At 44.1% G+C, this 15,727-nt stretch overlaps 2 protein-coding genes across 54 annotated transcripts in view; one reads left to right on the forward strand and one right to left on the reverse strand.

Annotated features, from left to right (window-relative positions):
• SP110 (SP110 nuclear body protein) overlaps window positions 1-11,348 on the reverse strand; it is a 50,599-nt gene extending 39,251 nt beyond the window's left edge. For 13 of the 32 annotated variants that reach the window (XR_014080875.1, XR_014080874.1, XM_081585541.1 and 10 more), the window contains exons 1-5: window positions 11,204-11,348; window positions 9,031-9,178; window positions 6,676-6,844; window positions 3,079-3,348; window positions 1,152-1,235 (exon numbers count right to left, since the gene is read on the reverse strand). Coding sequence is in view for 30 of the 32 variants with exons in the window: in XM_081585541.1 (XP_081441667.1) it covers window positions 1,152-1,235; window positions 3,079-3,348; window positions 6,676-6,844; window positions 9,031-9,168 (661 nt within the window). In the remaining 2 variants the exon portion in view is untranslated. Of the gene's footprint in view, window positions 1-1,151; window positions 1,236-3,078; window positions 3,349-6,675; window positions 6,845-8,884; window positions 8,925-9,030; window positions 9,216-11,203 lie in introns of those variants that run through there. The other 19 variants (XM_081585551.1, XM_081585550.1, XM_081585560.1 and 16 more) reach the window with 4 other exon arrangements.
• A 36-nt stretch (window positions 11,349-11,384) lies between these two features.
• Window positions 11,385-15,727, forward strand: part of LOC145543570 (nuclear body protein SP140-like protein) — an 80,049-nt gene continuing 75,706 nt past the window's right edge. For 12 of the 22 annotated variants that reach the window (XM_081585493.1, XM_081585492.1, XM_081585500.1 and 9 more), the window contains exons 1-2: window positions 11,385-11,438; window positions 13,169-13,291. The gene's annotated coding sequence lies outside the window, so the exon portion shown is untranslated. Of the gene's footprint in view, window positions 11,439-13,168; window positions 13,292-14,105; window positions 14,265-15,727 lie in introns of all 22 variants that reach the window. The other 10 variants (XM_081585499.1, XM_081585520.1, XM_081585496.1 and 7 more) reach the window with 2 other exon arrangements.

Genomic DNA, 15,727 nt, shown 5'->3' on the forward strand with positions numbered 1-15,727 from the left:
TACTGTGCAGGACCCTGAGGGGCTCCTAGGCACAAAAGCTTTTCTCTGTTCCCCATTTCTTGAATACAGGAAATAGGTTTCTTCTGACCTCCAAGGCCTTCCTTAAATTCCAACCAGCAGGTTCAAACAGATGCTAATTAGGGAAAGGAGTGGGGTGTGGAGATAAGGGAGAAAGGAACAATAGTACAGCCTGGGTTCCCCCTCAAGGGATATACAGGGCAATAACGTGAGCTGTTTTGCAGATACTGAAACCCTCACCAGATGGGAGAAATTAACAGTTTGCGGCCCATAAGAAAGAGACCCCAGAATGGTAGAAACAAGAGGTTGATGATGCTGTCTCCCAATTACCTCACCACCGACCAATCAGAAGAACATTCATGGGCTGATCACACCCCTCTGAACCACTAAAACTTCTCACTTACTCTGTCCAAACTGGGACACACAGTTTTGAGGACATTAACCTGCTGTGGTCCCTTTTGCCTGGCAAAAGCAATACAGCTATTCTTTTCTACTTCATCCAAAACTCTGTCTCTGAGATATATCAATAATTCGGTGTCAGGGTACAGAGACTGGATTCGGCTTCAGTCGGGCAAGTACTAGTGGGGTTCCTGTCCCTTACCCTCAGTGTCCCTTCTCCGTCCACCTTTCCCAGACCCATCTCCCTCACCCCACCGTTCATCCCTGCCCCTGGGACTCTGTCCTCCTTAAGGAGCTTGGGTTTCCTGTCTGTCCAAGCTCTCGAGGGCAGGGAGTGAGCAGCAGTGGGAAAGCTGGACCAAGATGTGATGGAGAGTGGAGAAAAGAGACCTGGGCCTGGGTGTTCCGAATGGCTTCTCCTCATGGTAGACACAAAAGTTAGGGTGAGCCTCTGTGTGTGTGTGTGTGTGTGTGTGTGTGTGTGTGTGTGTGTGTGTGTGTGTGTGTGTTAGTTGCTCAGTCATATCCTACTCTTTGCGACCCGTTGGGCTCGTCAGGCTCCTCTGTCCATGGGATTCTCTAGACAAGAATATTGGAATGGGTTGCCATTCCCTTCTCCAGGGGATCTTCCTGACCCAGGGAACCTGGATATCCTGCATTGCAGGCAGATTCTTTACTGTCTGAACCATTAGCGAAGCCTCAAGGTAAGGCTGAGTAGTCCAAATCTAGATTACCTGGCACAGGGTCTGAGGAAGTGCAGGGCATCTCTTGAGTGTCTTCTTTATCTTTTATTTGAGGGATCAGGTTGTCACGGGACACTGAGCAGAGGAAGAAAAGAAATTTCAGATACCAGGACCCACCAGCAGGAACCAGAGGTGGGAGGAACAAGCACAGTCTATTCTAGCAGGTAAAAATGATGGGCCAGCTGAGTACCAAGACTCCTCGAGGGTGGGGTGGGCAGGGAGGGAGAACAATCATTTCCTTTCTTCTTTCTCCCCCTCCCTCACCTACTGGCCATGCTGCATGGCTTGAGAGATCTCAGTTCCCCAGCCAGGGATCAAATCCAGGCCCATGACAATGAAAGCACTGAGTCTTAATCACTGTATTACCAGGTAATTCCCCAACCATTTCCTTTCAATTAGTCTCTTATTGATGTAAAAATAGCACTTTTTTTGTTTTAAATCTAGAAAATGGACTCTTGTTATTGGCTTCGTGATTATGTTAACCTTGTGTGCGTGCAGGCATGCTCAGTCGTGTCCAACTCTTTTTCGACAACATGGACTATAGACACTAGGCTCCTCTGTCCATGGAATTCTCCAGGCTAGAATACTGGAGTGAGTTGCCATTTCCTTCTCCAGGGGTTCTTCCTGACCCAGGGATTGAACCCACGTCTCCTGCAGCTCCTGCAGCTCCTGCATTGGCAGGCAGATTCCTTACCACTGTGACACCTGGGAAGCCCCTATGTTAACCTTATTTGGATGGTAATTTTAAATGAGTGGAGAAAATACTTGGACCAAATAGGACCCTTTATTCCCAGTATTGGAGAGCTCAGAATCCATGATACCATTTTTAACAGTGGCCAATAATATTCCACAGTTACATTTTACATAATCAAAGTGTTTTATCCTGATGGTTGGGGGAGATAAATGACATAACTGTAGAAGTGAAATCAGGCCCGGCAACCTTTAAATATTTGATCATCTTTCCTAATAATTTCAATAACATTCCTCGTAGAATCCAAGCCATATGAAAATGACTCTGGTTAAACGGATGTCCCTGTAATCAGAGGGTGAGCAATCTGTAAAGCATTGAGGCTGCCTGTTGCCCAAGTTACTTGTCAATTCAGAGCAGTGTGTTTTGAGTGCTGGGTGGGCAGGGCTCTTGAACATCACAGTGTCAAATGGCTGTGACAGCATCCCTGACAAGTGCATTGACCTCTGCTTCTTTTTCCTTGTCACACCGGTTCTTTTTCCTGGGGTTCCTGCCACAGCCCTCTTGAGTTACAGGCAAGTGTAACTGGCTCCCTTCACAGCCACCTTGAACCCCGGGCGAGTTAGCTCCAAGCAACATTGCTCTGAACAGGGACAGGGGAGTGTGGGCATCTTTTATGAATATTCATCACTTATTTGGGGTGTTGTCATTGGTCATTTATGTGTGTGTGTGTTAGTCGCTTAGTCATGTCCAACACTGCGACCCCCAGGCTCCTCTCTCCATGGAATTTTTCAGGCAAGAATACTGGAGTGGGTTGCCATTTCCTTCTCCAGGGAATCTTCCCAACCCAGAGATCGAACCTGGGTCTCCTGCATTGCAGGCAGATTCTTTACGGTCTGATCCACCAGGGAAGCCAGAAGAAAACCGTCATAGGTTACAGGGACAGGATGTCAGGGAGAGGAGCGAACAGTTAAAATTCCAGGAGCCAGCAGAGTACAAGAGCCAAAGAGCAGAGGCTTGTGCTGTTCTAGGGGAGGGAAGCAGGTGTTCTGGGCTCCAGGCCTTACCCAGGCTCCTGGCAGTGCCCACAGTCCTTCTTGGAAAGAGCTGTGTATGGTAGTGGGAGCTCGGGAAGAAGCAGGTCAACAAAGAGACGGGACCCTGGGGTTCCGGGGCCACAGGCACCCTAGGCTGGGGAGGCACCGGAGTTGGATGGAGTCTGTGTCTCACCTGGACTGAGCCTTCCTTCCTGGATGGCTCCCCGGAGAGCCATGGTGAGACCGGTAGGGCTGGGCAGCTCACGCAGGACCTCAGAGCTGTGCTGGGCGGGTGCTCCGGATTTGCTGACACTGGGTGCACAGGGCGGGAGGCTCCGTAGGGGAGGTCGGCAGGGGAGACGCGGCAATTGCAGGGTCCTCGGGGAGCTCCTTCCTGCTGGGTTGGCTGGGGCTTCGAGAGCGATGGCTGTGATTCTGCTCCAGCCTCCATGGGAAGTGACAACTGGGATTGGCGAAGGACCACACATAAGTATGTCGGAATTACTTGGGGAAGAGATTTCTTTTTTTTTTTTAACTTTATATTTGTATTGAGGTATAGCTGATTAACAATGTTGTGATAATTTCAGGTGAACAGTGAAGGGACTCAACCACACAGATACCTGTATCCTTTCTCCCCAAAACCCCACTCCCCTCCAGGGGGACATGACATTGAGCAGAGTTCCCTGTGCTATACAGGAGGTCCTTGTTGTTATCCATTTTAAATACAGCAGTGTGTACATGTCCATCCCAAACTGGGAAGAGATTTCTTTATACTTCACATTCAGTAGGACAAAGTCATGGAGGTATTCACTCTCTCACAGGTGTGTAGAATGAATCCATCATCCGTTTGTGGACCTGGTAGATTTTCTTTCTTTGATGTGGCCATTTAGTGTGATACACCTGTTAACCTCTGATGTGACACCAGAGTGGTTTTCATACATGAAGTTGAGATTGTTTTTGTATCCAGGATTTAATTTTCTTTAGTTTCTCTCTAGTTTTGGCTTCAAAATTTAGAAAATTATGTACAATGCTATAATTTTAAATGTTGTCCTTGTTTTAAGAAATAAACATCTCACACCTCTCTGGAGCAAACAAGAGAAAATATAAATTCCTTCATGCTTCCCTGGTGGCTCAGTGGTAAAAGAATCTACCTGCCAATGCAGGAGATGTGGGTTCGATCCTTGGGTCAGGAAGATCCCTTGGAGAAAAAAATGGCACCCCATTCCAGTATTCTTGCCTGGAAAATCCCATGGAGAGAGGAGCTTGGTGGACCACAGTCCATGGGATCACGAAAGAGTTGGACACAACTTAGCAACTAAACAACAACAACAACAATTCCTCTGCACAGTGTATGCTTTTATTTTTATGAAAGTCGCTCAGTTGTGTCCAACTCTTTGCAACCCCATGAACTGTAGCCCACCAGGTTCCTCTGTCCATGGGTTTCTCCAGGCAAAAATACTGGAGTGCATGCCATGCCCTCCCCCAGGGGATCTTCCCAATCCAGGGATAGAACCAGGGTCTTCTGCATTGCAGGTGAATTATTTACCAGCACAGTGTACTAGGACCCCTATATTTTAGTTTCTGCTCATTTCTGCAGACTCAGTTTCCATGCTTCCTTGCCTTGCACCCTGTGATCTGGCCACCCTGAACTTCTCTCCCATCCCACAACCCCAGGGCCTGGGCTTTCTGCCTGCTGTTCCCCTGCATGTCCAGGGTTGGGTTTCTTTTATGATTCTTCTCCATTTTGTCTCAATCAGTGAACAAAAAAAGGAAAGTAAGGGCAGATTTTGGAGAGGATCCTAGAACAAAATCACAGAGTTGGATCCAGAAAGATGCTAGAGCTCAGTCAGGCTGCGGGTGGGAGTTGGGTTAGGAGTACGTTCAGTGTGTGCCTCCCTTTGATTCTTAGACTTACTTAGCCTGGCCTTTGAGAACTTGTTTCTCCCAGAACTTCCCTGATGCTGCTGCGATCTCAGGCCCACGTGCAGCTGTGACAGCCTGGGGGAGGTCTCTTCTCTTCTGCTGCCCCTGTAGCTCAAAGAATCCTTTCTTCCTTTGAGGAGGAGCCTCTTGATGGCAAAGTGTCAAAGAGCAGATGAAGAGCTGTCAACAGTGGTGACTCCAGTATAAGAATGTTACCATTCAGTGTGATTTGCTGATCCTTTCCTTGTGGTCCTCAGATAAATGAACCATATACTTTGACTAAACTAAGTGATTTAACTGCCTGCTTCTCTTACTCTTGCTTCTTTCTTCCCAGCAATGTCATTGCTCTTTTAATACCATTTTATTTATTCAGTTCTTCTCTTTCTCAGGGAACTTCATTCTCTGCTTCTTATGCATATTCTCTCTTTTTATCTCTGTGTCCACAATTCCTTCTCCCTTCTTCTTTAGCTAATTTTCTTCCCTCATTTAGCTTTATAATCTGCCCTCTAGCAGATTGTTTAGAATAGTGATTAAGGGACTTCCCTGGCAGTTTGGTGGTTGAGACTTCATTCACTTTCTAATGCTGGGGGTATGGGTTCCATCCCTGGTCAGGGAGCTAAGATCCATCCCACATGCCTCATGGCTAAAAAAACCAAAACATAAAGCAGAAGCAATATTGTAACACATTCAATAAAGACTTTGAAAATAAATCTTAAATTAAAAAAATAGTAATCAAAATCTTGGATCCTAGTATTAGGAGATCCAAGTAGGACTCCTGGCTCTGCACTTAGCAGACAAGTAACTTTGGGAAAGTTATCCTGAGCCTTAATTTCCTTATATGTCACATGGGAACATGTGGGAAGAATGACTTCAAAGGATTGTTTTAAAGATGACATAAGATAATCATACAAAGTGCCTGGGATAATGTCTGGCACACAGTAAGCACTCAGAAAAAAACAAAAAACCCAGCAACAACGACCTACTGTATAGCACAGAGAACTATATTCAATATCTTGTAAAACCTATATTGGAAAAAAAGTCTGAAAAGGAATATAAATATATAACTGAACCACTCTGCTGTATACCTAAGACTAACATAACATTGTGAATCAACTACACTTCAAAAAAGAAAAAGATACTTATTATTATCCATCCATATCCATTTTTCTTCCTCTCTGGCTCTCCTTCTGTCAGGCTAGGTCTCTTCTGTCACTTTATGTGTTCCCTTCCCTAGAGACTGTCCAGTATGCTAAATTGTACAGTCAACTCCCCCCCACCCTCCCACCGCACAGAACATGTAAGACAGAAATGGTTGTGTCATCTAGAAATTCACCGTAGAGAACCAGAGCCAGGGGCTGTTCTCCTGCCACACTCCTGAAAGAGAATGGTCCATCTCTTCCCAATGAGAAAGTGGGGAGTTAAAGTGCATGTCCCTCAAGGCAGAAAACCAGCCTGAACTTTTAGCATAGCAAATTCTATCATGTTGCTCTAGCCCCAAAGCTATTCATGAAGCCTTGGACTTCCCTGGAGGTCCAGGAGTCAAGAATCCACCTGCTAGTGCAGGGAACACGAGTTTGACCCCTGATCTGGGAAGATCCCACATGCCACAGAGCAGCTAAGTTCATTTACCACAACTACTGAGCCTGTGCTCTAGAGCCCCTGTGTTGCAACTACTGAAGCCTGAGTGCCCTCGAGGCTGTGATCCTCTAGAAGAGAAGCCACTGTATTGAGAAGCTCAAGCACTGCAACGAAGCCTAGGCCCTGCTCACTGCAACTACAGAAAGCCTGCTCAAAGCAATGAAGACCCAGCACAGCCAAATAATAATAATAATAAATAAATAAAATTTTAAAAAAAGAAGCCTCATACCTCTTGTGAAGCTATTGAGAGTCGTTATCAGGTTGGGGTATTCATTCAGGTTAATTTGGCTGAATAGTATCTTTAGAAATGACAGACTAAATGTCTTCTCCAGTTGGGTGAGAATGTTGTACACGACTCTGGATAAAGGGACAAGATTTCCGTAGGCTTCCATAGATTCCTTAAAAAGCAGAATAAAGGATTATTATACATGATTATAAAACGGAATGCAGATTTATTACACATTTGTGGTTTTCTAAGCTGTAAGAAAGCAATTTTTGCTCTCTTAAGGAATTTAATGCAAACTGTGTAGCCAAACTCCCTAACAGAGAAATCACATTTCTGCATGTTTACTTTTGGAGCTTCATATATATTGATATTTGGTTGGTTAGTCACAGGAGTTTAGCATTCTGGAAAATAAGTCTCTCTTGTGAACCTTATTTTAGGTACATTTGAGGGAAGAGAGAAATGTTAAGGAAGGAAAGTGGAGACAAAGACTGCTCCTGTCTAATTCTCCAAGACTCTGGCCAGGACTCTTTAGCAATGGACCTACAAATTGGTCACAAGTGGCAATTCTGTGGATTTCTTGTTAGTCTCTGCTCTCTCTTTCCTTCTCTCATGAACTTGAAATGCCCTAAATGGGAAATCAGAGAAATCCTCCTGAGAGGTTGGCCAAGAGGAGAAACACGGCAGGAGAGAATTGACTGAAAAATACTTGTTGAGCAATGACTTGGTTTGGTGAGCAATGGCTGGGTTTTGGTATCTAGCAACAGATAAGACCAACATGGTGCTACCGTGTTGGGGGAGGGGCACTATTGGGTTGAAACGGTAGGCATTAAATAATAAACACAAATTAAATAAATACCCAATTCCTATCAAAAGCAGTGTTATGAAGGAAAGTGTAATTTGCTATGAGGAAGAATACTGAGGGGGACTTAATTAGATGAGTGGGCCAAGGATGCCTCTCTGAGGAGTGATGAGAGAGTTAATTCTTAGGTAGATTGATAAGGAGTCTGGGGCCCTCAAGGAGGAAGGGGTCCAGGGCCCTTGAGAAGGAGAAAGGGGTCTGGGGCTCTCAAGGAGGAGAAAAGGACAAATGCTTTTTTCTACATTGCTTTGTCTTAGTCACATAAGATGTTATTTTCTTTAAGTCCAGAGCTAATGATTACACAGCAAAACTCATCCTGAACTCTGTACTAAGGATTATATAACAACAATGTATATTGCTCAAGGACATGTTTCTCCTTCTTAAAAGGAACCTGCTGACTTATCTTGTTATCTTAAGACTGTATGTTGTGGGAGTGGGTCTGGTAAGACCTTTCTACTGTTAGTTCTAATCTTGTTAATTTAAGATATATGTTGTAGGAGTGGGTCTGATAAAAGTATATAAGGCCTTGATAAGAGTAGTGGATGGGGCACTCTTTGTCCCCCATCTGATGTCTGTGTCAGAAGCTTTCTTTGTCCTTTTTCACTTTAATAAAACTCTGCTACACAAAAGCTCTTGAGGGATCAAGACTGGTGCCTGGTCCTGAAGCTAAATCTTCTTCTTTGGAGATCACAAATCCAACATCGTTCACTGTAAGCTGTCAGTGACACCCTGATCATGATCTGAAAAGGGGTTGGATCCAACTGGGCCAAGACTGGGGGAAGATTGTCCTACCACTGCTAGCACTTTTCTGGGGCTCAGATTCTTGGGGCTCAGGAACTGCTTTAAGCAATCTAAATTATATGAAAAGAATCTCACTTTGTCCACATAACCATATCTCCCACCGTCTGCCTTGCTTCACATCAGAATGAACTTTGAGTGACAAACTCTTATGGATTGAATGGTGATATGTCTGCTTGAAACCTGTGAATGAGACTGTGTTTAGAAAAAGGGTCTTACAGGTATAATTAAGCTAAGAATCTTAAAATGAGACCATCCTGGATTATGGTGGGCCCTAAATCACAGTGACGAAGTGTCCTTGTAAGAGAAGAAAAAGGGAGAAGGTACAGTAGAGAAGGTAGTGTAGAGATGGAAAGAACATGTGAAGTTTCTATAAGCCAGGTTCACCACGGATTGCTGGCAGTAGTAGAAGACAGAGGAATTCAGGGAATGGATTGTCCCTGAGTCTTGAAAAGGAACCGACTCGGCCAACACCTTGATTTTGGATTTCTGGACCTCAGAACTGTGAGAGAACATATTTCTTTGTTTTAAGCCATCTAGTTTGAAGTCACCTACCTTGGACACCTTCTTTCCCTGGTAACGACCATTTTAGTCTGGCACTTCCAAATTCTAGAAGCTCTGGAGTGTTGTGGTTTGAGACCTCAACAGCCGGGCATTCTTGGTGGGGGTGGGTAGGCATGGCAAAGCGCCAAGTGACTCACCCTGTACAGTCTCTCGGTGATGAAGAAGTTGTCACGGAGGCCTTCAAAGAAGGGAAATGGCTTGTTGATGGCATAGGCAATCTCCAGCTTCTGATGGATGAAGTGCTGAAGAAGTGCCTCTTCCAAGGCCCTGGTCATGGTGGCTCCTCTACAGAAGATGCACAAGAAGAAAGGAGAAACAAAGCCTTTGCAGAGTTAGGGGAGCCACTGTGTTGCACAGGCATCTGGAGACAAGCATTCTGGTTTCCAAAGGCATCCCTTAGCGGTCCTCAAAGCCACCTCTGCTGAAAAGACTCATGGGCATAGGAAGCAGTGACAATGCTCAGCAACACAGAGGGCAAAGTGACCCACTGTGTGACGCTGGAATCCCAAAGGGGCAGCTGGTACTAAACAGAGCTACTATATACCAAGTGCTTCCTGTTTCCATTTCACATCTCAGAACAGACATGGCTTTTCCCATGCCCTTGGGACATCACAATAGTCGACCATTTGTAGGCCATGCAAAAATATCAATAAGTTACAGTAGGAAGAAAATGCACCTTTGATATTCTTGAAATATTGTTGAGAAAAGGGAAGCAGTAACAAAAAATTCAATCACCTAGAGATTTTTCAAAAAACAAAATGAACACGGATCTTTTTTTTCCAACTTTGTATCTAAGAGAAAATTGAACTGTAATTAAGGAGACACAGGAGACTCGAGTTCAATCCCTGGGTTGGGAAGATCCCCTGGAGTCGGAAATGGCAACCTATCCCAGTATTCTTGCCTGGAAAATTCCATGGACAGAGGAGCCTGGTGGGTTGTAGTCCATGGGGTCGCAGAGTTGGACAGGACTGAGTGTGCCTGCGCAATGATTTTCTAGGTATTTAATCCTAGTGGCAGATTGAGTGCCCCATCTCTTTCTCCTCATTCCCAAATATGCTAAGTTTAACAGAAAAAAAAAATATATATGTTGCAAAAAACAATCATCACAACAGTACTAGAAAACAACAGAAGATGCTATCGGAATAATCGTGAAGAAATCCTAGAAGATAGAGAACTAATGGGAAAGGAACTAACTGTTCACCATCTGCACAGGGGAAGGATATTGCAAAGATCAGCACAGAGCCAGAAAGCACCAGCTCGACCACTTGCTGAGACAAGGAAGGGGCCCTGAATGACTAATTATACCACAGCATTCAGAACAGAACATCCATCATATTCCTCACTCTTCATCTGTTGTGATTGCCAAGGATGCACTTGAGGCACAGAGAGGTTAAATAACTAGCCTAAAGTATTTGGTGACCAAGCAGAACTCATCTGACCAAAGTCCCATTTCTCACTAGTACAAGATACTGCAGGCATCTCATAGATGAGTATTCAGGTGCGTATTATGTAAAAAGGTTTTAAAAATGAATGAGCAAAGACAAACATCCAGTAAGGGAAAAAACAAAACAAAAGACATACACAGACAATTGAGTCAAATGCACAATACATATATAAAAAACATGGTAACTCAATAGTAATCAGAGCAAAGACAACTTGGTAATGTCTTGCTTGTCAAGTTGGTCAAGATACAAATAACAGCAATAATCATAGACACTCTTGGTCCAGATACAAACAGGTCCCAACATTCTGGAGATTAATTTAGTAACCAGTACCAAATACCCTAAAATATATACCCCCTTGTGTCCTAAATTCCATTTCTGGGAATTTATTTCAAGAAAATAATCATGAATGTGCTTCAAGAAAAAGTATTTAAAAGTGGATACACTAGAGCAGAAATGAAATATCCTCTCCTGAGTTTCTCTTTCCCACTAGCTTCCCAGCTACTTCTAGTCACTTGTACAGTGAATAATGAATAAGCTGTCCATTGAGGGCAGAGGGCAGGATCACCCTTCATGGACAATGAAGGTAGAGAGCAAAACTTGAGTTCCAACCACAAAAACAAACTAGAATTTAGGGAAAAAAGAACTGAGCTGCATTTGCTTCCCCTCGTCATTTGTCTTCTTTTTAACTGTCTCCTATTAAATCTCACAGTCCTCTCTCTGACTCTTTGGAAAATATTATTTTACAAAGAAAGAGAGTCACAGTTGAAATTGCTTAGTTTTATGCAGCAGCTGCAGCTGCTGCCCGGACATGAACAGTAAAAGCCAATCACCCAAAGGGAATAAAGCAGCCTAGACGAAAACCTACCTGGATGCTGAGATGGCTACCTGTTCGTGCTCCTTTCAAGATCCAGGGGCTGGCCTGGGGTGGCTCCTGGGAGACTGGGAAAAGGGCAGAGAAATACCAGTGGGCAAAACAGGAAGTCTCTGCTTTGCTACACATCACGAGGGCCTGGCTTCCAGGAAAGGAAAGTGAAAGTACTTGGGCCGATCCGTGCAGAGCTGCCTCGGTGTCTGCAGCCTCCCTCTACCTCCGGAAACTGGTGAGATTCCCAGGGCATGTGGGGGCTGGGGAAGGGCATTGCTGCTTATCCATACCATCCTGGGAGGTGAGTACAGACGGGAGGAGGCCTAGGGGTCAGGCCCAGGGTCCCCAGGAACTGGGAATCTGCTGTCTGTTTGCCTCCCTACCCACCTCTCTGTTTCCCCTGGACTCCTCTTCCTTCTATACTTTTTGTAGTAATGAAAATGTACCTAAACTGAATTGTGGTGATGGTGATGGTTACACAACTAAATAAATTTGCTAGAGATCATCAAATTTAAGGGAAAAAAACAAAGCAGAGGTGAGGTGATTCAGAAATGCCTGTACTTTGTCAGAATAAAATTACTACCCAAGAAAATTGAAATCAAAGGAAACCCGAACATAAACTGAAATCATGCCGTGGCAGGCAGACCTCCAGGCAGGAAAGTGTCTTTGAATAGGCTGGCAGGTGGGAACTGGGAGCATGTGGAACCCGGATCTAGGGCAGAGTTGGGGCCAGGAGACGCCTCCAGGGAATGCCCCCTCTGTACAGCCCGTTAAAGATTTCTAATATGCGATGTTGTGTAGGGTCTGTGAGAAATCCTTTAATGTGGAAATCTGTTTAACTTTCTTTAAATCACTGCTTATTCCTTGGGAGAAAAGTTATGACCAACCTAGACAGCATATTAAAAAGCAGAGACGTCACTTTGCCAACAAAGTTCCGTCTAGTCAAGGCTATGGTTTTTACAGTAGTCATGTATGGATGTGAGAGTCGGATTATAAAGAAAGCTGAGCACCGAAGAATTGATGCTTTTGAATTACGGTGTTGGAGAAGACTCTTGAGAGTCCCTTAGACTGCAAGGAGATCCAACCAGTCCATCCTAAAGGAAATCAGTCCTGAATATTCATTGGAAGGACTGATGTTGAAGCTGAAACTCCAATCCTTAGGCCACCTGATGCGAAGAGTTGACTCATTTGACCCTGATGCTGGGAAAGATTGAAGGTGGGAGGAGAAGGGGACGACAGAGGATGAGATGGTTGGACGGTATCACTGACTCAATGGACATGAGTTTGAGTAAACTCTGGGAGTTGGTGATGGACAGGGAGGCCTATCGTGCTGCAGTACATGGGGTGGCAAAGAGTCTGACACGATTGAGCGACTGAACTGAACTGAACTGAAATCACTGATGCTCAAATGTATTCAGTCCATGGGTTCCCCTAGCAGGACACATACGGAGTCCTATCCCTCAGGGGGGAAAAAAATAGGAAACACAGTTCTAAGGTCTAAGAATCCTTGAAACCAAGGTTAACCTACACCGGCAAGAGCTCAATTTTATTGAAGCATAAAATGCATCGATCGTAAGTGTGCATATGATGAATGTTTACAAATAAAATTACAACCACAATTAAGATACAGATCAGGGGTACTCTTTCTGCCCCCTTCTGATGCCTATGTCAGAAGCTTTCTCTGTCTCCTTTATACTTTAATAAAACTTTATTACACACACACACACATAAAAAGATATAGATCAATTCTATCACCCCAGAAAGTTCCCTCCTCTCCGACCCCAGCATCAGGCAATCACTGATCTACTTTTTCTATGACTATAGATTTGTTCTGCTTGTATTAAAGTTTTACATAAATGGAAATAACCAGTATGCACTTTTGGATGTCTGGCTTCTTTTGCTCATCTCAATGCTTTTGAGATTCAACCTTGTGGTTGAAGGGCCAGTAATTTTTTTCCTCTTTAGGCGTGTGGCCCACCTCATCCTGTCTGATCACCACCATGTCACCAAGATAATCGATCTGTGTGATGTTCTTTGAGAGGCCGAGGTGATCCAGATCTCTTTGGACTGTGTTATGACAAAGGATAGGTGAGTTAATATAACTCCAAGAAAACTGTGAATGAATAATCTTATCTGTCCTGTGAGACTAAAAAGTTTCTGATCCCCCTTTTTAATCAGAATGGAAAGAATATATTTGTCAAATCGGTGGCCACATACACGACCTGGGCTGGGGATCTTACTGCCTTGGTCCAGTTCAGTTCAGTTCAGTTCATTTCAGTTCAGTCACTCAGTCGTGTTCCACTCTTTGTGACCCCATGAATCACAGCACACCAGGCCTCCCTGTCCATCACCAACTCCTGGAGTCCACCCAAACCCATGTCCATCGAGTCAGTGATGCCATCCAGCCATGTCATCCTCTGTCGTCCCCTTCTCCTCCTGCCCCCAATCCTACCCAGCATTAGGGTCTTTTCCAATGAGTCAACTCTTCGCATGAGGTGGCCAAAGTATTGCAGTTTCAGTTTCAACATCAGTCCTTCCAATGAACACCCGGGACTGATCTCCTTTAGGATGGACTGGTTGGATCTTCTTGCAGTCCAAAGGACTCTCAAGAGTCTTCTCCAACATCACAGTTCAAAAGCATCAATTCTTCAGCACTCAGCTTTCTTCACCATCCAACTCTCACATCCATACATGACTACTGGAAAAACCATAGCCTTGACTAGACGGACCTTTGTTGGCAAAGTAATGTCTCTGCTTTTAAATATGTTGTCTAGGTTGGTGATAACTTTCCTTCCAAGGAGTAAGTGTCTGTTAATTTCATGGCTGCAATCACCATCTGCAGTGATTTTGGAGCCCCAAAAAATAAAGTCTGACACTGTTTCCCCATCTATTTGCCATGAAGTGATGGGACCTTAGAAAGCATCACTACGAACAAAGCTAGTGGAGGTGATGGAATTCCAGTTGAGCTATTTCAAATCCTCAAAGGTGATGCTGTGAAAGTGCTGCACTCGATATGCCAGCAAATCTGGAAAACTCAGCAGTGGCCACAGGACTGGAAAAGGTCAGTTTTCGTTCCAATCCCAAAGAAAGGCAATGCCAAAGAATGCTCAAACTACCACACAATTGCACTCATCTCACAAGGTAGTAAAGTAATTCTCAAAATTCTCCAAGCCAGGCTTCAGCAATATGTGAACCGTGAAATTCCAGATGTTCAAGCTCATTTTAGAAAAGGCAGAGGAACCAGAGATCAAATTGCCAGCACCCGCTGGATCATTGAAAAAGCAAGAGAGTTCCAGAAAAACATCTATTCTGCTTTATTGACTATGCCAAAGCCTTTGACTGTGTGGATCACAATAAACTGTGGAAAATTCTTACTGCCTAGACTGCCTGTTTTCTTATTCCAGTCCTTCAGGCTTCTTATAAATTCTTAGAGCTACCCAATATACTTCTAAGAAATTGTTTTTCTGCCTGAATTAGTCTGAGTCAGTTTTGGTTACTTGTACCCCCACATCCCAACTGATTAAAAAGTTGGTTGTTGTTTTTGAGTTGCCAAGTCATGTCTGACTCTTTTTTGAACTCATAGACTGTAGTCCACCAGGCTCCTCTGTCCATGGGGTTTCCCAGGCAAGAATACTGGAGTGGGTTGCTATTTCTTACTCCAGGGGATCCTCCCGACCCAGGGGTCAAATCCATGTCTCCTGCTTGACAGTCAGATTCTTTACCACTGAGACACCTGGGAAGCCGAAAAAGCTGGTAGCAGAGAGTGAATTGTGGGCAACAGATCTTCACAGAAACGTCATCAATCTGAGATGGGTTATCTGACCTAATTAGACATAAATAAATAATAAAAAAATAAAAATAAATAAAAAACATAAATAAATAAACCAATAGTGTTCAAAGATGAGTAGACTTTGGTAAGTTAATAACAAATTGACTAATAACATTGGATTTCGATCAGGACTCTGCAATTCACACGTCTATTCCAAATGTCAGATCTTAGCACACTTAACAAAGAGGAGAGACCTTTTTTCAGGTAGAAAGAAAGTATTAACTTGCCTTCAGAGATTATCACCTACTTGACCTAAGTCTGGGTGGGAGAAAAGAGCAAAGAGGCAGTTCAGAATCTCCTCATCCCCCAGGTCATATGGAAGAAAAAGGAGACAATGCTACCGCTCCGTTATGAGCCAAGGACCATCTGATGGTCATTGGTGGGCTTGCACCAGACATCCCTGATCTTATCCTAGAGACACTGATTCTCTAGTGAACACAAAGGAAAATAGACAGTGGGAAAACAGAAGCTAAAGTTCCTATCATTATCTGGCTTATGCAGAATATTGCCAAGTAAAGTTTTCTTGTAAATTTGGCAGAAATACCCCCTAAGCCCTAATTTTACCACCATCAGCTGAGGAACACTAAAGACCTTGTGCTTATAAACAAAAAAGGCAGCATACTTATGCCAGCTGGTCTAGTCTGTGTCCAACTTTGTTGGGGCCACTGTGCCCAATGAAGTTCAAAAACCGAGGT

The sequence above is a fragment of the Giraffa tippelskirchi genome, chromosome 3 (genome assembly GCF_054371585.1).
Source record: "Giraffa tippelskirchi isolate mGirTip1 chromosome 3, T2T-mGirTip1v1.2.pri, whole genome shotgun sequence".
Lineage (NCBI taxonomy): Eukaryota > Metazoa > Chordata > Mammalia > Artiodactyla > Giraffidae > Giraffa > Giraffa tippelskirchi.